Source organism: Centropristis striata, chromosome 14, assembly GCF_030273125.1.
Source record: "Centropristis striata isolate RG_2023a ecotype Rhode Island chromosome 14, C.striata_1.0, whole genome shotgun sequence".
Lineage (NCBI taxonomy): Eukaryota > Metazoa > Chordata > Actinopteri > Perciformes > Serranidae > Centropristis > Centropristis striata.
Genome location: NC_081530.1, coordinates 29,970,153 through 29,994,740, shown reverse-complemented (window position 1 = coordinate 29,994,740; position 24,588 = coordinate 29,970,153). Strand labels below are relative to the sequence as shown.

The window sequence follows — 24,588 nt, the reverse complement described above, 5'->3', positions numbered from 1 at the left end:
CATTTTCTTAAATTTAAGCTTCTTTTTATAGCACTTTTTTTTGTCAATTTTTATAACTTGTCAGTAAAATAGAACACTGAAAGTTGTGAAATCTAAAGTGGGAAACAGTTTGATTTTCTTTCAAAGCTTCTATTTATGACTCCTATTTATTTATTTAGTTATTTATTTATGTCTCCCACTATCAAATAAAGCTGAAAAATGGTCAAAAAATAGTGTTTGTGTGTTTGTGTTATTGAGAACATTACTGTTGAGAGTATAACAGCCTCCATTTAATTTCAATTTTTAATGCAGTTTAAAGGCAGATATAGTATTCGTCCACAGGGGGCGCTGTCACGCTGCTGACTTCACTGTAAAGGTAAATAAGCAGTGATCAACTCAGGTATTGATCAGCAGAGAGCAGAAAGAGGTTTGGTCAACCAGAGCTATAATAATAATATAAATACTACAATGTCTGGATAAAATATTTTATAAATATTTAGCGAGCAGGTCATCATGACCTATTGCAGAATGTGTGTTATTTACATAATTCATCTTACATATATACCATAATATTCCCTGAACTGCACAAAAAATACCAAATGAATACAACTTAATTTTGCATCCTTAATCTAAGCAGAGATATCTGTTATTTCCTTTTCAAATATATATCCTCAGTGGTAGGTTGTTACTGAGTACATAATCTAGAACTGTACAGTTTCAATATACTTTTATAGACCTGATTATTTCAGAATGAAATACTGTCTTTGTTTTGTGTTGTTATTTTCACAATTTTATGTTGTTTTTATTTTCTTGACAGCTTTAGTTGCTTTGCATATTCAGCTTATTAATGCAAAATATAAGTGAACCAATAAATTGAGATGTATAAGCTGCCCCATGGAAAAATTAGTTGAAATGAGCTCAGCCTGTACAAACTGCAATATTAAAATTATGTATAAATAATTCAATAATATTTGTGTGATCGTGTGACGCGCCCAAAATGTACAGTCACAATATATGCTAAAATTATTTTTGAGTGTCCATTTGAGCCATATTTTCATTGTTGTGTTAAAATGTATTTTCTTGTTGCTGCCACCCATTGTAATCAACAGACCTGCCGCGCGTCTAAAGGGGCGTGGCAGTAACTGAACTCACCTGACAGGTAAAGGAACTGAGTTGTCAGTCAGCCTTCTCGCTTCTAAGCATCTAACATTAACGTTTACACTTCTTATTTGAAACAAGATGAAGAAGTTCCTCTCGTTGCTTCTCCTCTGTCATGTGGCATCTCCAGGTACGATCACCTTTTTAATCTCTGCTTCACTTTTCCAGTCAGCTCTGCATTTGTTGCTGCGCAGCTAAAACACGTCTTTATATTTATTTACTTTCACTTCTACTTGACCTTGTTATGACTATTTGTAACCAAATAACACTGAATGCACCATATTCCCGATGAGTGTACTGATTGTATAATCTTGTTTGTCCGACAGTGAAACACTCCTTGAAGTTTTTTACAACTGGATCTTCTGGATTCCCAAAACTCCCAGAGTTTATGCTTGTTGCATTGGTTGATGAACTTCTGGTGGGTTACTGCGACATGGATAAGAAGACAGCAGAACCAAAACAGGACTGGATGAGAAAATTATTAGAAAGTGATCCTCAGCAGTGGGAGTGGTACACTCGAGAATGTACTGAGCATTTGCCGAACCACCTCAAAGCCTCGATTGACCTTTTGAAACATCGTTTCAACCAAAGTGGAGGTACACTATAGACTATCGTATTATATACTTTTTACTGCTTTGATTGTTTAATTTTTTTCAACCTCAGTTCCTATAATAATCTATAATAACCTGTGTAGTCAGAACAGACACTCTGAACCTTAAGGACAAAATGTCCCCATTGAAACCCAGTTAAACCATAATGTTTGATCCTATGGTCATCATGCATTGTATTTGATCAGGCTTTCAACCTAGAGCCCTGGCTTCAAAATTGTAGATTTTCCTATTTTCCATGAGAACAGGTAATTTCCAAATGTTAGCCCTGGTCTCTTAATATTTATTTTCCCATAACACAAATTTATATTCCCATATACCCTCTCTCAGGTGACCACATTTTCCAGAGGATGAGTGGCTGTGAGTGGGATGATGAGACTGGAGAAGTTAATGGTTTTAATCAGTATGGTTATAACGGAGAAGACTTTATATCATTTGATCTGAAGACACTGACATGGATCGCTCCACAACCACAGGCTGTCATCACCAAACAGAGATGGGACGCTGATGAAGCTAGATTGAATTTCAATGAGTATTTCCTCACTCAGTTTTGCCCTGCACACCTGAGGTTGTTTGTGGACTATGGCAAGAGCTCTCTGCTGAGAAAAGGTAATATCACATGACCTGATGTTTCTTTGGATAGTAATGGACTGTATATTCTTACTGGTTTTTAAAACTTGTAGCCATCAGGGTGCATCATGAATGCACACTGTACAGCATTTTCCTCTGATGTTTTTTTATTGAAGAAATGAATGGAATAATAACTGATTCTATATATTCAGCAAGTTATTGTACCCCACAAAAAAGTCTCCAATAAGGGAGCACAAAAGCATACTAAACTAGTTATGCACTTTATAGTTAAATTAAATCTCTCTCTCCTCTCTGCAGACCTTCCCTCAGTGTCTCTCCTCCAGAAGACTCCCTCCTCTCCAGTCAGCTGCCACGCTACAGGTTTCTACCCTGAGGCAGCCATGATGTTCTGGAGGAAAGATGGAGAGGAGCTTCATGAGGACGTGGAGCTCGGAGAGATCCTCCCCAACCACGATGGATCCTTCCAGATGACTGTTGACCTGGACCTCTCATCAGTCAAACCTGAAGACTGGACCAGGTACGAGTGTGTGTTTCATCTCTCTGGTGTGAAGGACGACATCGTCACCAGACTGGACAAAGCAGTGATCAGGACCAACAGAGGTAAGTGGCGTCAACATCAGCTCCATCCAGGAGAGGAGACAAAGTGAGAATGTTCTGTGTTGGTTCCAGTTTCTCCCTCAGAGTTTCCTGCTGCTGCTGTTATTGGAGTTTGTGTGGGATTGATGCTGCTTCTTGCACTCTGCATCACTGGACTCTTCTTCTGGAGGAAAAACAAGAATGGTAAGAAATAATGATGTTTTTACATATCCTTAACCAAGTTTTACTCCATTGTCATAGGAGAACTTAAGCCACAACTTTCCATACTTCATGGATGCAATGAAGGAAAAGGTCTAAAAAAGACAACTTAATATTGTTGTAAATTATACAGGTGTTGCTGTATTTTTTACGACTGTTTTACCATCTAGAAGATAATGTTTAATGAAAAAAACAAGTAACAGTTTGACTTGATATTCAGTAGAACACGGTACTGTTTTAACACCTTCATCTCTTATTTATATTCCAGGATTCAAGCCTGCAAACTGTAAGTATTATGTCAGAATATCTGTCTGTCCCTCTCTCTTTAATAAATACTGTTATAGTTTTTAAATCAACTTCTGGCAATTTTCTTCAACAGCTTCCGAACATTCATCCTCTCTAACTCCTGTGGACAATGATACAGCTCTGACTGATCACAGTGAGTACTTCATCATGTCAACAATGTGCAAACACTGTGGGCAGATTCCCTCCTCTGATGCTCCTCCTACAACTAGCAACTCTTTACTGTCATACTCATATAATACTCTCATAAATATAAGTCTGTCTTTGGTAAAACCTTGAATTCTTCAAGTGTTAAACAACTCTTCACTGTTCAAATATTTGATATATTTACATAATAAATTCTTATTATTAGCCAAATGATCCAGTATAGTGAGAGGAAACAGCTGAAACTAAGATTTAATGATATTATTGACTGAAAACTTTACATTTTGGTCCAAACATACTGCATATAATGTGAAAGCAAATACTCCATGATGATATAAACACTGAGTCCAGGTTCCTTTGTCTTCTCTTTACAGTGATTCAGTGAAGATTAGAAGAAGACACGTAACTCCAGTGAAGTGGTTGTGGCATCAATGTTTTATTAGGTTATGTTATGTGACATAAATATGTATTAACAAAACTTCTTTCCTGAAATCTAACTTAAGTGTTCATAGATCAGATTTGACTGTTTCAGATTGTCAGTGGAGGCAGTGAAGAATAATGAAGTGAGAAGTGATAGAAGCATTTTATCTGCAGCTGTTTCTGCAGACCTTTGGTGTAAAGATCACTGCAGCAGCTGTCACACAACTAGTGGTGGAAACAGTATTTAGATCCCTTACTTCAGTAAAAGTACTAATACCACACTGTGAAATTACTCCACTGCAAGTAAAAGTCCTGCATTCAAAACTTACTGAAGTAAAAGTACAAAAGTATCAGCATCAAAATGTACTTAAAGTATCAAAATTAAAAGTACTAGTTATACAGAGCAGCCCCACTCAGATTGTTTTATATATTCTAAATATATTTTTGTATTTTTTGTATTAATGCATTTATGTAAGCAACATTTTGATTTAGCAAATATAGAGCTCACTTTAACTACTTAATATACTGTGATGGGGTTTTATTAAATTAAAGTCTAAGCACTTTAATTGTATCATGTTTTTCACGTTACTAATGCTGGCAGCTAAATGTAGTGGAGTAAAAAGTACAATATTTGCCTCTAAAATGTTGTGGAGTAGAAGTATAACGTTACATGAAGTGGAAATACTCAAGTAAAGTACAAGTAACTCAAAATTTTACTTGAGTAAATGTACTTAGTTACATTCCACCACTGCACACAACACACAACCATGTTTCCAGTGCAGAATCTTGGGGCTTTTACATATCAAATTCATGTTATTCAGTCATGTGATCTCTTGTCATTGCTGGTGATTAGCATTGATGACATGTCATGTAACGATATGTACGAGATAATGTACATAGAGTGGGTCACTATCATGAAATGATCTCTGACATGGTGATGCTGGACCCAGAGGCAAAGAGCTTAATGTTGAATCAGCTTTTATTTTTTTGTCTTTTTTTATTTGCCACAGCTGTTGAGGATTTCTTTCTGCGTATTGATATGATTGGACATGATCCTACAGAGTCCATGATCAGAACTATATCCATAGCAAGTCTCTATATATAGCAACGTTCTGTTATACCTTGCAGCAGTCTGTTATTCAGAATTAACACACCCTACAATGCCATTATCGACCAATTTTTTAGGCTAAATGTGTTATTTGTCTCATATGTTGTTTGATAAGACCAGACCCAAACATGTAAGATCTTTTAAACACATATTAAACATTTTTCACACACAAGGGGCTGGACAGTTTATTTTCCTGAATTTATAATTTACTTTGAATTGTTTCTTTATTGTCATTTCACTGGTGATTTATACAAGCTGAATGTTCTCAGTTCTCAGACACTGATAGAAGACTTAATGTTGTAGAAAAGATCTCCAGTCTTAATTAACATTTTTCCCATTTGCTGAACTGGAGATTATCTTGAGGTGCTGCTACATTTTCTCCTTTTGACTGCATTTCAGTGTTGTTTCTTTGAGAGAAATGTTTTCTTTTATGTTGCAACTCAAATTCAAGTTCAACAAATTGAACTTGCAACACCTGCTCACAGTTATATTCAGTATTATACTCATATTATTCCTTAATGGTGGCATAATGAAGACCCCAGCACCGACGCTTCATCATCAGTGAGTGTGTCTCTGTAGACAAAGTGACCAGGCAGCTTTACTGATATATTAACAGTGTTGCATTCTTGTGAATCTGTAGATGACACAAATAATCTGTGGAAACAGTAAAGCCAACAATGGCTACACCAGCCTTCCATATCATTAGGTACACTTGGGTATAATCTATTAGATTTTGCCTTTACAATAATAATTTTCCATTTTGAATGGCACTGTCACATAGTTATTAATATAACTATATTTTCATTATAGAGGTTGTAGTTTGCAGTGGTGTTGAATTGGACTGCATTATATTAAGAGATGTTTCTAATATTCTGGCACTCAAGTATTTATACTGGGTGGCCAAAATATTACAATCAATAATAATGCAGTCCAGTTCAACACGACTGCAAACTACAACCTCCATAATGAAAATATAGTTAGATTAATAACTCTGATGCTGTCAATCCAAACTGAACATTATTATTATTATTATTATTATTATTATTATTATTATTATTATTGTAAAGGAAGAATTTATGGATGGAGATGTTGCATTGGATCACATTAGATTATACAAGTGTTCCTAATGTTATGGCCGGTCGTGTGTAGAATCTGAATCATGACTGAACAATGAAAACACTCTTTGCAGTTTTGTTATTATAATTTCCATCTCCTCATGAGGAAGGCTGTTCCTCCAGCATCACGTCTCTTCCTCGAATCTCTCCTCACATCTCCGCTGAGAGGAACTTTATTTATAAAGTCTGTGAGAGGAAATAAAGGTGAGAGTGAGTTAGAGGAAGGGGAGGAGCCACCTTAGCCAAATAAAACAAACCCACAGTGTTGATAAGGCAGAAAATGAGGCTTATCACAACCAGATCACAACTCAGCTAAAAGCCACTTCTGATCACCTTGATGCTGGTGCCTGTATTCTGCCACATTGCATTTTCAGATAAGATCGCGTTTTATATCTTAAACATTTATATATATGATGAAACCATTTTAGCACTAGACACAGCTTTATTGAGTAGAAGTTGTAGGTTCTGAGGCCCGTTTATGTTTCCTCTCACGCACATTATTGATGTTGGTGCTCACCTGGCGATCTAAACTGCCCTCTCCATGTATGGTGGGCCACATGGTTCATGCGTGATCTAGTGACAGGGCGCGCACTAAAAGGAAACCGAGACAACTAGGCAACTTGTAACGTTATTATACCTGAATCGTGTGTTAGACATCATAACCTGTGCTCAGTTTTATTCCTCCCATTGGACCTGCAGCTCGTCTCCTAAAGGGGCGTGGCAGTAACTGAGCCACCTGACAGGTTCAGGGACTGAGAGGTCAGTGAGCCGTCTCTCTTGGTACCTGTCTCTGTTTACACTCCTTTATTGAGAAGATGAAGAAGTTCCTCTCGTTGCTTCTCCTCTGTCATGTGGCATCTCCAGGTACGATCACCTTTTTAATCTCTGCTCCACTTTTCCAGTCAGCTCTGCATTTGTTCCTGCGCAGCTAAAACACGTCTTTATATTTATTTAGCCTACTTTCACTTCTACTTGGCCTTGTTATGACTATTTGTTTGTAACCGAATTACACTAAATGCATCATATTTACGATGTTTATACTGATTGTATAATCTTGTTTGTCCGACAGTTAAACACTCCTTGAAGTTTTTTGCAACTGGATCTTCTGGATCCCCAAAAGTCCCAGAGTTTGTGGGTTTTGCATTGGTTGATGAACTTCTGATCGGTTACTGTAACACAGATAAGAAGATTGCAGAACCAAAACAGGACTGGATGAGAAAATTATTAGAAAATGAACCTCAGCAGTGGGAGTGGTACACTCGAGAATGTACTGACAATGTGCCTTTCCTTTTCAAAGCCTCGATTGACCATTTGAAGCAGCGCTTCAACCAAAGTGAAGGTACAGTATGGAATGTCATATTATATCTTTTCATTTTTATTTTTTTTATTTTTGTCAGTTTAGCTGTTTTAAAGCAGTTTTTTTTTGTTTATTTTGACAGGCCAACCTGTAGGCTTTGGTTTAGGGTTTCAACCTAGAGCCCTGGCTTCAAAACTGTAGATTTGACTATTTTCCATGAGATCAGGTCATTTCCTGTTAGCCCTGGTCTATTAAAATTATGTTCCCATAACACAAAACTGCATAATCAATTAGGTTTTAAGGGAAAATACTTTCTCCAGAATTATGTTTGTTTCTGTAAGATCACAAATATGTTTGTAACTCACTCATTTTAATTAAAAAAATGCACTGATTATTTGCTCTTGAATCATGAGCACACCACAAGAGAGACTAACCTCATGACATGCACAACATGTTTAAGATCATCTTTTTTTAACCTGAGATATCATCTGTACATCATGTTTTACCCTCTGTTGCTCTGTCAGGTGTCCATATTTTCCAGAGGATGTATGGCTGTGAGTGGGATGATGAGACTGGAAATGTTCATGGCTATGATCAGTATGGTTATAACGGAGAAGACTTTATATCATTGGACCTGAAGACACTGACATGGATCGCTCCACAACCACAGGCTGTCATCACCAAACAGAGATGGGACGCTGAGGAAGTTAGATTGAAATTCAGCAAGTATTACCTCACTCAGATTCTCCCTGAATGGCTGAAGATGTATCTGGACTATGGCAAGAGCTCTCTGCTGAGAAAAGGTAATATCACATTACCTGATATCATTTCATGGACACAGTAATGTTTATACAGCCTGTAGAGACTGAATTGTCATATAATCAGTATTTAGCAGTAAGATTTGATTTAACACAGTTCTTATTCTGTCTCTCTGTCTCTCTGTCTCTCTCTATCTCTCTCTCTTTCCCTTTCTTTCCTCCCTTTCTCTCTCCTCTCTGCAGACCTTCCCTCAGTGTCTCTCCTCCAGAAGACTCCCTCCTCTCCAGTCAGCTGCCACGCTACAGGTTTCTACCCTGAGGCAGCCATGATGTTCTGGAGGAAAGATGGAGAGGAGCTTCATGAGGACGTGGAGCTCGGAGAGATCCTCCCCAACCACGATGGATCCTTCCAGATGAGTGTTGACCTGGACCTCTCATCAGTCAAACCTGAAGACTGGACCAGGTACGAGTGTGTGTTTCATCTCTCTGGTGTGAAGGACGACATCGTCACCAGACTGGACAAAGCAGTGATCAGGACCAACAGAGGTAAGTGGCGTCAACATCAGCTCCATCCAGGAGAGGAGACAAAGTGAGAATGTTCTGTGTTGGTTCCAGTTTCTCCCTCAGAGTTTCCTGCTGCTGCTGTTATTGGAGTTTGTGTGGGATTGATGCTGCTTCTTGCACTCTGCATCACTGGACTCTTCTTCTGGAGGAAACACAAGAATGGTAAGAAATAATGAAGGTTTTATTCATCATGAACCAAATTTTACTCCACTGTCACCGGTTATTGTAGTTTTTACTTCACTGTTTCAGCCCAGAATACCATCTAGAAGACAATGTTTAATTAAAAACAAGTAACAGTTTGACTTGATATTCAGTAGAACACGGTACTGTTTTAATACCTTCATCTCTTATTTGTATTCCAGGATTCAAGCCTGCAAACTGTAAGTATTATGTCAGAATATCTGTCTGTCCCTCTCTCTTTAATAAATACTGTCATAGTTTTTAAATCAACTTCTGGCAATTTTCTTCAACAGCTTCCGAACATTCATCCTCTCCAACTCCTGTGGACAATGATACAGCTCTGACTGATCACAGTGAGTACTTCATCATGTCAACAATGTGCAAACACTGAGGGCAGATTCCCTCCTCTGATGCTCCTCCTACAACTAGCAACTCTTTACTGTCATACTCATATAATACTCTCATAAATATAAGTCTGTCTTTGGTAAAAACCTTGAATTCTTCAAGTGTTAAATAACTCTTCACTGTTCAAATATTTGATATATTTACATAATAAATTCTTATTATTAGCCAAGTGATCCAGTATAGTGAGAGGAAACAGCTGAAACTAAGATTTAATGATATTATTGACTGAAAACTTTACATTTTGGTCCAAACATACTGCATATAATGTGACAGCAAATACTCCATGATGATATAAACACTGAGTCCAGGTTCCTTTGTCTTCTCTTTACAGCGATTCAGTGAAGATTAGAAGAAGACACGTAACTCCAGTGAAGTGGTTGTGGCATCAATGTTTTATTAGGTTATGTTATGTGACATAAATATGTATTAACAAAACTTCTTTTACTGAAATCTAACTTAATGTTCATAGATCAGATTTAACTGTTTCAGATTGTCAGTGGAGGCAGTGAAGAATAATGAAGTGAGAAGTGATAGAAGCATTTTATCTGCAGCTGTTTCTGCAGACCTTTGGTGTAAAGATCACTGCAGCAGCTGTCACACGCTAGTGGTGGAAACAGTATTCAGATCTCTTACTTCAGTAAAAGTATTAATACTACAATGTGAAATTACTCCACTGCAAGTAAAAGTCCTGCATTCAAAACTTACTGAAGTAAAAGTACAAAAGTATCAGCATCAAAATATACTTAAAGTATCAAAATTAAAAGTAGAGCTTCATGTAAGTACTGTAAGTACAGTAAGTACTAGTTATACAGAACAGCCCCACTCAGATTGTTTTGTATATTCTAAATATATTATTCTATTTTTTGTATTAATGCATTTATGTAAGCAACATTTTGATTTAGCAAATATAGGGCTCACTTTAACTACGTATTATACTGTGATGGGGTTTTATTTAATTAAAGTCTAAGCACTTTAAATGTATCATGTTTTTCATGTGACTAAAACTGGCAGCTAAATGTAGTGGAGTAAAAAGTAGAATATTTGCCTCTAAAATGTTGTGGAGTAGAAGTATAACGTTACATAAAGTGAAAATACTCAAGTAAAGTACAAGTAACTCAAAATTTTACTTGAGTAAATGTACTAATTACATTCCACCACTGCACACAACACACAACCATGTTTCCAGTGCAGAATCTTGGGGCTTTTACATATCAAATTCATGTTATTCAGTCATGTGATCTCTTGTCATTGCTGATGATTAGCATTGATGACATGTCATGTAACGATATGTAAGAGATAATGTACATAGAGTGTACAATATCATGAAATGATCCCTGACATGGTGATGCTAGACCCAGAGGCAAAGAGCTTAATGTTGAATCAGCTTTTATTTTTTTGTCTTTTTTTATTTGCCACAGCTGCTGAGGATTTCTTTTTGCGTATTGATATGATTGGACATGATCCTACAGAGTCTATGATCAGAACTATATCCATAGCAAGTCTCTATATATAGCAACGTTCTGTTATACCTTGCAGCAGTCTGTTATTCAGAATTAACAGACCCTACAACGCCATGATCGACCAATTAGAATCAAGTTTTTCCAACCACATGTAATAAACTTTATTGCATATTGTATATTTTAATTAAATGGATGTTTTTTTTAGGCTAAATGTGTTATTTGTCTCATATGTTGTTTGATAAGACCAGACCCAAACATGTAACATCTTTTAAACACATATTAAACATTTTTCACACACAAGGGGCTGGACAGTTTATTTTCCTGAGTTTATAATTTACTTTGAATTGTTTCTTTATTGTCATTTCACTGGTGATTTATACAAGCTGAATGTTCTCAGTTCTCAGACACTGATAGAAGACTTAATGTTGTAGAAAAGATTTCCAGTCTTAATTAACATTTTTCCCATTTGCTGAACTGGAGATTATCTTGAGGTGCTGCTACATTTTCTCCTTTTGACTGCATTTCAGTGTTGTTTCTTTGAGAGAAATGTTTTCTTTTATGTTGCAACTCAAATTCAAGTTCAACAAATTGAATTTGCAACACCTGCCCACAGTTATATTCAGTATTATTCTCATATTATTCCTTAATGGTTGCATAATGAAGACCCCAGCACTGACGCTTCATCATCAGTGAGTGTGTCTCTGTAGACAAAGTGACCAGGCAGCTTTACTGATATATTAACAGTGTTGCATTCTTGTGAATCTGTAGATGACACAAATAATCTGTGGAAACAGTGACACCAACAGTGGCTACACCAGCCTTCCATATCATTAGGTACACTTGGGTATAATCTATTAGATTTTGCCTTTACAATAATAATTTTCCATTTTGAATGGCACTGTCACATAGTTATTAATATAACTATATTTTCATTATAGAGGTTGTAGTTTGCAGTGGTGTTGAATTGGACTGCATTATATTAAGAGATGTTTCTAATATTCTGGCACTCAAGTATTTATACTGGGTGGCCAAAATATTACAATCAATAATAATGCAGTCCAGTTCAACACAACTGCAAACTACAACCTCCATAATGAAAATATAGTTAGATTAATAACTCTGATGCTGTCAATCCAAACTGAACATTATTATTATTATTATTATTATTATTATTATTATTGTAAAGGAAGAATTTATGGATGGAGATGTTGCATTGGATCACATTAGATTATACAAGTGTTCCTAATGTTATGGCCGGTCGTGTGTAGAATCTGAATCATGACTGAACAATGAAAACACTCTTTGCAGTTTTGTTATTATAATTTCCATCTCCTCATGAGGAAGGCTGTTCCTCCAGCATCACGTCTCTTCCTCGAATCTCTCCTCACATCTCACAAGTCTGTGAGAGGAAATAAAGGTGAGAGGGAGGAGAGGAGCCACCTTAGCCAAATAAAACAAACCCACAGTGTTGATAAGGCAGAAAATGAGGCTTATCACAACCAGATCACAACTCAGCTAAAAGCCACTTCTGATCACCTTGATGCTGGTGCCTGTATTCTGCCACATTGCATTTTCAGGTAGGATCGCGTTTTATATCTTAAACATTTATATATATGATGAAACCATTTTAGCACTAGACACAGCTTTATTGAGTAGAAGTTGTAGGTTCTGAGGCCCGTTTATGTTTCCTCTCACGCACATTATTGATGTTGGTGCTCACCTGGCGATCTAAACTGCCCTCTCCATGTATGGTGGGCCACATGGTTCATGCGTGATCTAGTGACAGGGCGCGCACTAAAAGGAAACCGAGACAACTAGGCAACTTGTAACGTTATTATACCTGAATCGTGTGTTAGACATCATAATCTGCGCTCACTTTTATTTCTCCCATCGGACCTGCAGCTCGTCTCCTAAAGGGGCGTGGCAGTAACTGAGCCACCTGACAGGTACAGGGACTGAGAGGTCAGTGAGCCGTCTCTCTTGGTACCTGTCTCTGTTTACACTCCTTTATTGAGAAGATGAAGAAGTTCCTCTCGTTGCTTCTCCTCTGTCATGTGGCATCTCCAGGTACGATCACCTTTTAATCTCTGCTTCACTTTTCCAGTCAGCTCTGCATTTGTTCCTGCGCAGCTAAAACACGTCTTTATATTTATTTAGCCTACTTTCACTTCTACTTGGCCTTGTTATGACTATTTGTTTGTAACCGAATTACACTAAATGCATCATATTTACGATGTTTATACTGATTGTATAATCTTGTTTGTCCGACAGTTAAACACTCCTTGAAGTTTTTTGCAACTGGATCTTCTGGATCCCCAAAAGTCCCAGAGTTTGTGGGTTTTGCATTGGTTGATGAACTTCTGATCGGTTACTGTAACACAGATAAGAAGATTGCAGAACCAAAACAGGACTGGATGAGAAAATTATTAGAAAATGAACCTCAGCAGTGGGAGTGGTACACTCGAGAATGTACTGACAATGTGCCTTTCCTTTTCAAAGCCTCGATTGACCATTTGAAGCAGCGCTTCAACCAAAGTGAAGGTACAGTATGGAATGTCATATTATATCTTTTCATTTTTATTTTTTTTATTTTTGTCAGTTTAGCTGTTTTAAAGCAGTTTTTTTTTGTTTATTTTGACAGGCCAACCTGTAGGCTTTGGTTTAGGTTTTCAACCTAGAGCCCTGGCTTCAAAACTGTAGATTTGACTATTTTCCATGAGACCAGGTCATTTCCTGTTAGCCCTGGTCTATTAAAATTATGTTCCCATAACACAAAACTGCATAATCAATTAGGTTTTAAGGGAAAATACTTTCTCCAGAATTATGTTTGTTTCTGTAAGATCACAAATACGTTTGTAACTCACTCATTTTAATTAAAAAAATGCACTGATTATTTGCTCTTGAATCATGAGCACACCACAAGAGAGACTAACCTCATGACATGCACAACATGTTTAAGATCATCTTTTTTTAACCTGAGATATCATCTGTACATCATGTTTTACCCTCTGTTGCTCTGTCAGGTGTCCATATTTTCCAGAGGATGTATGGCTGTGAGTGGGATGATGAGACTGGAAATGTTCATGGCTATGATCAGTATGGTTATAACGGAGAAGACTTTATATCATTGGACCTGAAGACACTGACATGGATCGCTCCACAACCACAGGCTGTCATCACCAAACAGAGATGGGACGCTGAGGAAGTTAGATTGAAATTCAGCAAGTATTACCTCACTCAGATTCTCCCTCAATGGCTGAAGATGTATGTGGACTATGGCAAGAGCTCTCTGCTGAGAAAAGGTAATATCACATGACCTGATATCATTTCATGGACACAGTAATGTTTATACAGCCTGTAGAGACTGAATTGTCATATAATCAGTATTTAGCAGTAAGATTTGATTTAACACAGTTCTTATTCTGTCTCTCTGTCTCTCTGTCTCTCTCTATCTCTCTCTCTTTCCCTTTCTTTCCTCCCTTTCTCTCTCCTCTCTGCAGACCTTCCCTCAGTGTCTCTCCTCCAGAAGACTCCCTCCTCTCCAGTCAGCTGCCACGCTACAGGTTTCTACCCTGAGGCAGCCATGATGTTCTGGAGGAAAGATGGAGAGGAGCTTCATGAGGACGTGGAGCTCGGAGAGATCCTCCCCAACCACGATGGATCCTTCCAGATGAGTGTTGACCTGGACCTCTCATCAGTCAAACCTGAAGACTGGACCAGGTACGAGTGTGTGTTTCATCTCTCTGGTGTGAAGGACGACATCGTCACCAGACTGGACAAAGCAGTGATCAGGACCAACAGAGGTGAGGATGACATTTAATGGTGCTGAGTGGGACTGTATGGATGTGTTTTAGTTGTTGAGCTACAATTTCCTGTAGCTAAAAGTCATCATCAAAAAGTTCAAAGCCTCAGTGTCACTGGTCAGATCATCTGAACTGAACGATATTGATGGATTTTCTAAGTCATAGAAGGTTTTGAAGCACTAATAGACAGAGATGTGGATTTGTGTCACTGTGACTTAGACTTGAGTCGACTCAAGTCACTGTTGTGACTTGGACTTTAAATATAAAATTTAAAAAAATATTCTATATTGTTAATGTTTACATTACAAGTGTCTGTGTAATTTAACGACTGAAATCACCAATCAACCCGATAGGTCAAATAAAACACTGGCATTGTAACAGTATGTTTCTACAAACCGCGGATACGTAGGAATCTAAATTAGTTTTAATTAATTTAATTAAAGTTAGGTTTAATTCGTTAAGTTATGTTTCAGTGTTGATCACATTTTAAAATTGTTGAGTAATTTAATTCAGGATCAAATGTCTGTTTTCTGTTAAATAATTGTGTTTCATGTTGTGACTTGATTTGTATAAATGAAGGACTCAACTTGACCGAACATAACCTGGATAACATGGACCACATGTCTGTTTTCAGACCATATCTATTTACTGCAGAAGTGAGGGGTTTGTGCTGCATGTCCATGTTGGGGTAGGCATTTTTCTGGAAAAAGCAAATAAATAAATGCATAAAATTAAGCCAGAATAAAGAGAAAAAATACAGCCCTCCTCCTGCTGAATAGCAACTCTTTCTGCAGGGTTTCCCACCATTGAATCAGGCTTTCACCATCTGAAGGAATGTGCATGTGCACCTGCATTTGCAGCACAGCCGTTAGGAACGGCCTCTCTCTGAAATGAGCTGAGGTCGGCCAAAGTCTGAAAGCAAAGCAGGACCTAACTTATTTATTTTTCCTTTAACAGTGAAGACCAGAGACCTGATCACGTCCATCACTGCTGCAGCTGTTGTTCTTGTTCTCTTCTTCATCACTGCCACTGGATTTATCATTTACAAAAAGAAGAAAGGTGAGAGAGACAAATGAAAAGGTCATCTCATTTTAAATTACTTTTTTTAATACTTGATTCTTAAATCCAAGTGACAAAATTGAGACCAGCATCAGTTCCTTACCCCCAGAGAGCCTTACAGCGCTCTGTAAGTCCTGATAATATGACTACACCATGATTATGTTGGAGAGTGAAGAAATCAAATAAGATCTACATATAATGGTGGGATGGATTTATTTTTCAGTTTGAGTGAGTAGAAGAGAGGATTATTTTCACTAGGGAGAAGTTGACAAAAGAAATTCTGGGATTTCCAACTAAAACAATTTGTCTGTTTTGATTTCAGCCAAATGCCCTCCATCTGGTTAGTAAAACTTCCTTTTTTTAAAATCAGCACTTTTCCTGCTTTACAGTTCCTCAAAGTTCAGAGCAGGATGATCAGACTTTACACAGTTTCACTCTAACAGTTTGTTTCTGACCTCACAGCTCCTGACAGCAGCTCTGAACTCTCTGAGAAGCTGAATCCAAGTGTGTCTGACCAACATGTGAAACAGTGAAACTTTGACACTCGTCACATTATATATCTTTACAGAAGCAAAAGAGACTGAAAAGTGGTTTCCTTCAACAATGAAGCAGATATATTACTATACTTTAGTATCATAGGTATAATTTGTGCTTGATATTTCAAAGTTGGATTGTTTTATTTCTCATCACAAATGTATAATTTACCATATAAATCTGATTTAGTTTGATTATTTTAAATGAACTTCTATTCTATTTTTTAAAATTTGATACAAAAATGTGCCCAAGTTTCCTGATTCACATTCACTTTTTAAAAATACTTTTTATAACTTCAAATGTGCATTGTATACTATCAATGAATAAAATTACAATGAAAAAGACACGGGCATACCAAGTGTGTGGTGTTAAAGTTTCAGTTGTTCAGTGATGTATCCAGCTTCATATCTTTATCCACATTTATATTTTGTTTAGGATCTGAAGAAGAGTTACTTTTCTGAGTTTTTTAAGTGTGAAGCATTGAGTGCCCTTGAATCTTGAGGCTAGAGTGTGTTTCCTTATGTTACCACTAGAGAGCAACATAACTCTGAAATGAGTCAGCTGTGAGAGAAGTCACTGCAGTGAAACAAGCTGCCAGAGCAACATTCCTCAGTCTTTCCAGCTACAACTTCCTTTAGAGTCTTTAGAGTCAGGTTCATCAATATCAGTTGATCTAAACTCTCTAACCTGCTTCTCCCTCCGTATCCCTCACTCCAAAAGTAATCTTTAAATCATGTTTCACATCATAATCTGCGCCCAGTTTTATTTCTCCCATCGGACCTGCAGCTCGTCTCCTAAAGGGGCGTGGCAGTAACTGAGCCACCTGACAGGTACAGGGACTGAGAGGTCAGTGAGCCGTCTCTCTTGGTACCTGTCTCTGTTTACACTCCTTTATTGAGAAGATGAAGAAGTTCCTCTCGTTGCTTCTCCTCTGTCATGTGGCATCTCCAGGTACCATCACCTTTTAATCTCTGCTTCACTTTTCCAGTCAGCTCTGCATTTGTTGCTGCGCAGCTAAAACACGTCTTTATATTTATTTACTTTCACTTCTACTTGGACTTGTTATGACTATTTGTTTTTAACCGAATAACACTGAATGCATCATATTTACGATGTATGTACTGATTGTATAATCTTGTTTGTCCGACAGTTAAACACTCCTTGACGTTTGTTACAACTGGATCTTCTGGATTCCAAAATGTTCCAGAGTTTGTAGCTGTTGGATTGGTTGATGAACTTGTGGTGGGTTACTGCGACAGCTATAAAAAGATAGGTGAACCCAAACAGGACTGGATGAGAAAGTTATTAGAAAGTGAACCTCAGCAGTTGGAGTGGTACAGTCGAGAATGTACTGATATTGTGCCGAACCTTTTCAAAGCCTCGATTTACCAATGGAAGCAGCGCTTCAACCAAAGTGGAGGTACAGTATATAATGTTACATTATATCTTTTTACTGCTTTCATTTTTTTTCTTTTTTATTCATTTTAGCTGTGTTAAACCGTTTTTTTTTTTGTTCAACCTCAGTTCCTATAATAATCTATAATAACCTGTGTAGTCAGAACAGACACTCTGAACCTTAAGGATAAAATGTCCCCATTGAAACCCAGTTAAACCATAATGTTTGATCCTATGGTCATCATGCATTGTATTTGATCAGGTTTTCAACATAGATCCCTGGCTGCAAAACTGTAGATTTGACTATTTTCCATGAGACCAGGTCATTTCCTAATGTTAGCCCTGGTCTCTTAAAATGTTGTTCTCATAACACAAAACTTCACAATCAATTAGGTTTTAAGGGAAAATATTTTCTCCAGAATTATGTTTGTTTGTCCGATCACAAATACATTCATGTAGAGAGAGGTCTGTGTGGATAGATAGGTCAAACTAAACAGGACTTTGACTTTGACTTTGTGTGTGACAGTTTGATGTCACTCATTTAAATAAAAAGTGAACTGATTATCTGCTCTTGAATCACGAGCACACCACAAGACTGAGAGACTAACCTCATGACATGCACAACATGTTTAAGATCATCTTTTTTTAACCTGAGATATTATCTGTACATCATGTTTCAGTCTCTGTTTCTCTCTCAGGTTTCCATATTTTCCAGAGGATAAGTGGCTGTGAGTGGGATGATGAGACTGGAGAAGTTAATGGTTTTAATCAGTTTGGTTATAACGGAGAAGACTTTTTATCATTGGACCTGAAGACACTGACATGGATCGCTCCACAACCACAGGCTGTCATCACCAAACAGAGATGGGACGCTGATATAGCGAGATTTAAAGACAATGGGCCTCATTCATGAAACGTGAGCAGAACGAATTTGTGTGTAAACCGTTCGCAGACGGAAATTTACGTGCATCTCCGCATTCATCAATATTTTAGTAGCTCCGATCTTTTCGTAGCTACTAACAAAATCTACACATGCTGCTGACCACACGTAGTGCTTGTGTAAATTTAAGAACGCATATAAATAATGCTCGTCACTGTTGGAAATTACAATTTTAATTCATAATGCGTTCTGTTATGTACACAATACGCAGATGCCTTTGAAACATGTGATATAAACATGGCAAACGATTAAAAATATAACATATTTAGTTAAATTAGTTGGCAATTGGCGGGATTAAGATTCAGATTAAACTCATAATTGTGAATTATCTATGTAAATTGACGCATCCTGCCTGCAGTTCTCAGAGGTATCATTAAATTAATGCCAGAGTATATCCAATTTCCATACGGCGCACAACGGCAGACAGAAGTAATGCAGGGGTTCAGTGCAGTTGCAAACATGCCAGGTGTTATCGGTGCCATAGACTGCACACACGTACGCATCAAGGCTCCATCCGGTGATGCATTTGCTTACATTAACCGGAAAAACTTTCATTCCGTGAATGTGCAACTGATCTGTGACGCAAAGTGTGTGTTGTTAAACGTTGTGGCACGGTGGCCCGGTGGGACGCATGACGCATTCATCCTGCGTAATTGCGCAGTTGGCACGCGTTTGGAGGATGGAGCTGTGAGAGACGGCTGGCTCATTGGTAAGAATATAGCCTGCATAATCACATGTGTGTGTTATATATGGACTTACCTTTCTATATCCATAGGGGATAGGGGTTACCCACTGACGCCGTGGCTTATGACCCCACTGGCCAGCCCGCAGACACCACAGGAGCATACAATGAGGCGCACGCGGCTACTCGGGCCGTTGTAGAGCGCACCAACGGGGTATTTGGACTCTGAGCGTCCTCCTCCTGTGGCAGATGTACTTTTTTTGTGTGCGCTAATGCGTTTCTTTGCGTCAAGTTTAATGTCAAACCATTTACGTTTAACCTCGGACGTAGTTCTTTGCACTACAGAAACCACATTTACTGCGTCCGTCACCTCCCTCCACGCTTTCGCTTTGCCTGTCCCTGTCACACCACTACTAACAGATGAAAATAAAAAAAAATTTTGGACTCCACTTCTCCCAAAATAACTTCAATCTCCGCTTCGGAAAAATTCTTTTTTCTTTCTCGTTCTTTTTTTCTTTGTGCCATGACTGACAGGTTGACAGGATGCCTCTACACACCTCCTTATATGGTGGTCATTAGCAATTCATGGGCGGGGTTCATGCTAATTGCTGATTACCGGGAGCGCGCTGCCACCTTACGATGGATTGGCATTCATGATCATACACACGTGTTTACGATCAGATCTGAGTTTCCCGCGGCGTTCATGAATCCGGAGTAGGTTTTTAGTAGCGTAGGCTTTTATGTGCAAATCTACGCACAAATCTACTAACGTTTCATGAATGAGGCCCACTGAGTATATCCTCACTCAGGTATTCCCTGAATGGCTGAAGATGTATCTGGACTATGGCAAGAGCTCTCTGCTGAGAAAAGGTAATATCACATGACCTGATATCATTTCATGGACACAATAATGTTTATACAGCCGCTCCTTTATTTCCTCCCTTTCTCTGTCCCTCTCTGCAGACCTTCCCTCAGTGTCTCTCCTCCAGAAGACTCCCTCCTCTCCAGTCAGCTGCCACGCTACAGGTTTCTACCCTGAGGCAGCCATGATGTTCTGGAGGAAAGATGGAGAGGAGCTTCATGAGGACGTGGAGCTCGGAGAGATCCTCCCCAACCACGATGGATCCTTCCAGATGAGTGTTGACCTGGACCTCTCATCAGTCAAACCTGAAGACTGGACCAGGTACGAGTGTGTGTTTCATCTCTCTGGTGTGAAGGACGACATCGTCACCAGACTGGACAAAGCAGTGATCAGGACCAACAGAGGTAAGTGGCGTCAACATCAGCTCCATCCAGGAGAGGAGACAAAGTGAGAATGTTCTGTGTTGGTTCCAGTTTCTCCCTCAGAGTTTCCTGCTGCTGCTGTTATTGGAGTTTGTGTGGGATTGATGCTGCTTCTTGCACTCTGCATCACTGGACTCTTCTTCTGGAGGAAACACAAGAATGGTAAGGAATAATGACGGTTTTACTTATCATGAAGCAAATTCTACTTCACTGTCTCAGGAGAAGTAAAGTGAGGTTTCTGACACAACTTCACATACTTCATGGGTGTAATGAGGGAAAAGGTCTGGAAAAGACAACTTAATATTGTTGTATATAATACAAGTGTTAAATAGATTTATTTCTCACTCTGACTGAATAGAAGAGAGGATCGTTTTGACCTGGCAAAATGTGGCAACATATATTCTGGCATTTCCAACTGAAATGATTTGTTTTTTGTTTTGATTTCAGCCAAAAGCCCTCCATCTGGTAAGTAAAACTTATTTTTTCAACTTGTCTGACACACTTTATACTGTAGATTAATAAAGGGTTCACATTATTGTTCATTTTTAAGACTGTTTCCTGCATTTACAGTCAAACAGCAGGATGAGCAGATTTACACAGTTTCACACTAACAGTTTGTTTCTGACCTCACAGCTCCTGACAGCAGCTCTGAACTCTCTGAGAAGCTGAATCCAAGTGTGTTTGACCAACACGTGAAACAGTGAAACTTTGACATGTGTCACATTATATATCTTTATAACCCTAACCCTAACCCAAAAGAGACTGAAAAGTGGTTTTCTGCAACAAAAATCAAGTAGTTATAGTATATCACTATATTATAGTAGCCTGGGTATACCCATAATGCCTTGCGCGCTCGATTTGATTTCGAACTGCAACACAGTCTGGAAACTAACGCCGTTTCTTAGCCCTGTTTTAGGGATCCAATCACAGAGCGGGGAGGGGCGGCAAGACGATGATGCGTACTACTCGGCAGACGGAAGCTTGTAGTTTTGTAGTTTTCTTACAGATCCAACATGGCTGCAGCAGACGCCAAGCTCTCTTTCGATCTAGCTGAGGCATTTTAAATAGTTTAGAGCGACAGTTGATTTTAAAAGAAGAACAACAATTGCCTTTACACGCTTGTTTCACCGCGAAAAAGGATGTTTTAGCCTTGCTTCCGACAGGATTTGGCCAAAGCCTAATCTACCAACTAGCCCCGCTACCGCTCGCTGCTGTAACCACGGTGATCTGGCTACGAGCCGGGGGACAGCGGAGCCGCCCAGAGACCCCCAGCAGCTCGTCTATTGACCATAAAATCAGTGGATGTGTGTGGCTGAATGACATGAGGGGAAATAAGGCGTAAAAATAAAGAATCTTGCAGAAAGCGAGAACTGGAGAAGCAAAGCAGCCACACACACACACACACTAGAGCAGCCAGAGCCAGAACATGCTGCAGAAAAACGTTGCAGAAGCACAACTGAGCATTTTAGTCTCAAAGCAGAGATGCTAGAGGGCTAGCCCGGCTATGTAAACATCTATGTCGCTCTACATACGTCATCTGGTAATAACTGATACGATTGGCTAAGAGCTATGTTGAGCGTTGCAGCTTCATCTGCGTTGAACTCGGGAATTAATTAATAATGAATTAATAACGGAGGCAATAATGCTCTTTAGCCCCTTTTGGCATATTTATTGAGAGCACCCTTCTTCAGTCATGAAGGCAGAACTAATTCAGTGAACTCTGAACCCCCTCTGGGCATAGTCCACAGACCTGCGCCCCCTTGTGGCACCTCAACAAAACAGCACCACTTAAAACACATTGAGTACACTCAATTAAAGAATGTCTTTTAACAAGCTACCTACAGACACTTTTGATAGACAGTAGTAGCACCCAATAAACAGCTCTGGAGGATCGTAAACCACACCTCTACGGAAAAATGAATGGCTGGTTTCCAGACTAACCTCATTTGTGATTAGCCTGCCGTTAGCCAGGCTAATATTATAGTATAATAGTTATTTGTGTGGTTGATATTTTAAAGTGAAATAGTGTTATTTCTCATTAAACGTATAACTTCTATTTTATTTATGATTAATTTTACATTTATGTGTTTCCTAACCAATATTTTTAAGCATGTTCAATGTGTGTGTTTGATCATTTTAGTATTATTTTATGGCTTTAGAATAACGTGAATTACAGGTTTCTGTGAACAGAATGTAGACATTGAATGTTTTCTCAAAATCAGCTGTTGTGATGGATTATTGAGACCATGTTTTTAATTGATAAAAAGTTTAGCCACTGTTAACGAGTGGCTATTGATAGTGGAAGCAGATAGACAGTGATGTGGTTGGACAACATCAAGTTGCTCATCCAGCCAGCTGGGCCAGCCACTGTAGTTTAGCCTGATGCAGATATGATGTAGATATCAGGCAGCTGAGTATCTGCTCTTTGGTTGGGGGAGTGAAGGATTTAAAGGCAGCTTTAAGCCATGTGGTCGGGGTTAGAGAATGGTCTCACCTGCTCCGTACATTTATGATGACAGCCAACTGCAGGACCTGATTAAAGGTAAAAACATCATTAAATGAATACTGGGCTTCTGGAGGAATTCTCATCTCACCTTTGGTACATTTCACTCTGTATTAATAACCATTAATGAATGTCAAACTCAAATGTATTGCTCTAGTTTTAGTTCTGATGCTTTGCTTTAAAAAAAAAAAACGATTTTAAAGGTTTTGCTGAGTCCATATACTCATGTGTGGAGTATGAATATTACCTGAGACTGCAGTATTGTCACATAGCTGGATGAGAACATTGGTATCAGTGTCAACTGAGCAGAGTTATCTCCACACAAGCTTAGAGAAGAAATCAGTTGTTCAACAGCTCTGTAAAAGATGCCTTCTAGCAACTTCATGGCTGTGGTGTGTGAGGAAGCATCAACTCCCTCACTAGCTGTTGCTTAAACCCTTTTTTTCTTTAACAAAAGTATACAAACTCATACAGTTTTCTTTGTTTCCTTTATTTGGTATAAAATAGTTTGATGATAAATTTAGGAGATACACATTGTTTATTTTGCATAAAGCTCAGTTTTAGTTAAAGTCATAACCTGTCCTTTGAGTCCTTTGTGGAGGCCATCTTGTGCTGGTGATTAAAGAGGAAGCACGCCTCAGTTGCAGCCCTTTTATGTTGTTTGTGAGTAGGTGGGTACCTGCAGCTGATTGGTTAAAGGGTGTGTTATACAGATGACAGCAAATTAAGATGAATATTGAATGATAGAGAAATGTTTCACTTAATTTGAAGGTATGACATTAAGGATCTCCTAATGTAGAAATTAAATGGGGTTTGTTGTTATGAGCAATTTAAGAATATGTATGTATATTTGTGTTTAACCTTGTGACCTCTGTTATAGTGCTGTCCTGATAGGCCAGTTTGAACTGGCAAGGCGGGCTCTCATCCTATATATATGAGTGAAATGACAGTGGCCAGGGCTGATATAGAGGGAGAGCGGCGTCTGAACTGTTTGAGCTGTGACCCGTTTTGTCTTGTTTCATTTTGATTCTTTTTGAGACTGAAAATAAAAGTAAGTTATTTTTCAGCATAACTCCTGGCTATTGTGATAGTTTTTGTCCTCCTCAAGTCTCACTATGTTTCCCTGCACCTCACATTGCAACATGGTGTAAAATAGAATAAGTGTGGCTTCACAAAGGACTAACAGTGTTTTTGTACACATAATCACAGATTGTTGTGTGGAAATAAAGTTTCAGCTTTTCAGTAACTTCATATATGTGTCGACATTTCTTTTATATTTAAATCTGAAGATTTATTTTTCTTCAGTTCTTAAATTGTTAAATGAGTGAGGATGGAAGAATACAGCTACAAAAATATTCCTGCAGCAATTTTTTGTGAAGCATTGAGTGCCCTTTAATCTTGAGGCTAGAGTGTGTTTCCTTATGTTACCACTAGAGAGCAACATAACTCTGAAATGAGTCAGCTGTGAGAGAAGTCACTGCAGTGAAACAAGCTGCCAGAGCA

General features: G+C 38.4%; 4 protein-coding genes and 2 long non-coding RNA genes across 6 annotated transcripts; 5 read left to right on the top strand and 1 right to left on the bottom strand.

Annotated features, from left to right (window-relative positions):
- Window positions 1-1,059: 1,059 nt before the first annotated feature.
- On the top strand, window positions 1,060-5,247 carry LOC131984553 (major histocompatibility complex class I-related gene protein-like). The gene is made up of 8 exons (XM_059349404.1): window positions 1,060-1,267; window positions 1,464-1,733; window positions 2,076-2,354; window positions 2,634-2,936; window positions 3,006-3,116; window positions 3,400-3,417; window positions 3,511-3,570; window positions 3,953-5,247. The coding sequence occupies exons 1-8, from the start codon at window positions 1,219-1,221 to the stop codon at window positions 3,961-3,963; spliced, it is 1,101 nt and encodes a 366-aa protein (XP_059205387.1). The 5' UTR covers window positions 1,060-1,218; the 3' UTR covers window positions 3,964-5,247.
- A 1,748-nt stretch (window positions 5,248-6,995) lies between these two features.
- Window positions 6,996-9,882, top strand: LOC131984569 (major histocompatibility complex class I-related gene protein-like). The gene is made up of 8 exons (XM_059349421.1): window positions 6,996-7,085; window positions 7,291-7,560; window positions 8,043-8,321; window positions 8,520-8,822; window positions 8,892-9,002; window positions 9,203-9,220; window positions 9,314-9,373; window positions 9,757-9,882. The coding sequence occupies exons 1-8, from the start codon at window positions 7,037-7,039 to the stop codon at window positions 9,765-9,767; spliced, it is 1,101 nt and encodes a 366-aa protein (XP_059205404.1). The 5' UTR covers window positions 6,996-7,036; the 3' UTR covers window positions 9,768-9,882.
- A 2,961-nt stretch (window positions 9,883-12,843) lies between these two features.
- On the top strand, window positions 12,844-14,720 carry LOC131984570 (major histocompatibility complex class I-related gene protein-like). Its single transcript, XM_059349422.1, has 4 exons — window positions 12,844-12,952; window positions 13,157-13,426; window positions 13,909-14,187; window positions 14,386-14,720. Exons 1-4 carry the CDS (start codon window positions 12,904-12,906, stop codon window positions 14,703-14,705), a joined length of 918 nt encoding a protein of 305 aa, XP_059205405.1. The 5' UTR covers window positions 12,844-12,903; the 3' UTR covers window positions 14,706-14,720.
- A 923-nt stretch (window positions 14,721-15,643) lies between these two features.
- Window positions 15,644-16,555, top strand: LOC131984572 (uncharacterized). Its single transcript, XR_009395572.1, has 3 exons — window positions 15,644-15,747; window positions 16,070-16,087; window positions 16,210-16,555. It is a non-coding gene; the product is annotated as an uncharacterized LOC131984572 (long non-coding RNA).
- Window positions 16,556-17,183: 628 nt separating this feature from the next.
- Window positions 17,184-21,415, top strand: LOC131984556 (major histocompatibility complex class I-related gene protein-like). Its single transcript, XM_059349406.1, has 8 exons — window positions 17,184-17,232; window positions 17,432-17,701; window positions 18,375-18,585; window positions 20,089-20,168; window positions 20,262-20,564; window positions 20,634-20,744; window positions 21,030-21,047; window positions 21,216-21,415. Exons 1-8 carry the CDS (start codon window positions 17,184-17,186, stop codon window positions 21,284-21,286), a joined length of 1,113 nt encoding a protein of 370 aa, XP_059205389.1. The 3' UTR covers window positions 21,287-21,415.
- LOC131984574 (uncharacterized) lies at window positions 20,558-23,982 on the bottom strand. The gene is made up of 3 exons (XR_009395574.1): window positions 23,663-23,982; window positions 23,077-23,114; window positions 20,558-20,724 (listed from the first exon to the last, which is right to left on the bottom strand). It is a non-coding gene; the product is annotated as an uncharacterized LOC131984574 (long non-coding RNA).
- Between the last annotated feature and the right edge of the window lie 606 nt (window positions 23,983-24,588).

Coding starts and splice junctions, on each gene's coding strand:
- LOC131984553 (XM_059349404.1), top strand. CDS start 1,219: ATGAAGAAGTTCCTCTCGTTGCTTCTCCTCTGTCATGTGGCATCTCCA. Junction 1,268..1,463: donor CTGTCATGTGGCATCTCCAG/GTACGATCACCT, acceptor TTTGTCCGACAG/TGAAACACTCCTTGAAGTTT. Junction 1,734..2,075: donor TCGTTTCAACCAAAGTGGAG/GTACACTATAGA, acceptor ACCCTCTCTCAG/GTGACCACATTTTCCAGAGG.
- LOC131984569 (XM_059349421.1), top strand. CDS start 7,037: ATGAAGAAGTTCCTCTCGTTGCTTCTCCTCTGTCATGTGGCATCTCCA. Junction 7,561..8,042: donor GCGCTTCAACCAAAGTGAAG/GTACAGTATGGA, acceptor TTGCTCTGTCAG/GTGTCCATATTTTCCAGAGG. Junction 8,322..8,519: donor GAGCTCTCTGCTGAGAAAAG/GTAATATCACAT, acceptor TCCTCTCTGCAG/ACCTTCCCTCAGTGTCTCTC.
- LOC131984570 (XM_059349422.1), top strand. CDS start 12,904: ATGAAGAAGTTCCTCTCGTTGCTTCTCCTCTGTCATGTGGCATCTCCA. Junction 12,953..13,156: donor CTGTCATGTGGCATCTCCAG/GTACGATCACCT, acceptor TTTGTCCGACAG/TTAAACACTCCTTGAAGTTT. Junction 14,188..14,385: donor GAGCTCTCTGCTGAGAAAAG/GTAATATCACAT, acceptor TCCTCTCTGCAG/ACCTTCCCTCAGTGTCTCTC.
- LOC131984556 (XM_059349406.1), top strand. CDS start 17,184: ATGAAGAAGTTCCTCTCGTTGCTTCTCCTCTGTCATGTGGCATCTCCA. Junction 17,233..17,431: donor CTGTCATGTGGCATCTCCAG/GTACCATCACCT, acceptor TTTGTCCGACAG/TTAAACACTCCTTGACGTTT. Junction 20,169..20,261: donor GAGCTCTCTGCTGAGAAAAG/GTAATATCACAT, acceptor CCCTCTCTGCAG/ACCTTCCCTCAGTGTCTCTC.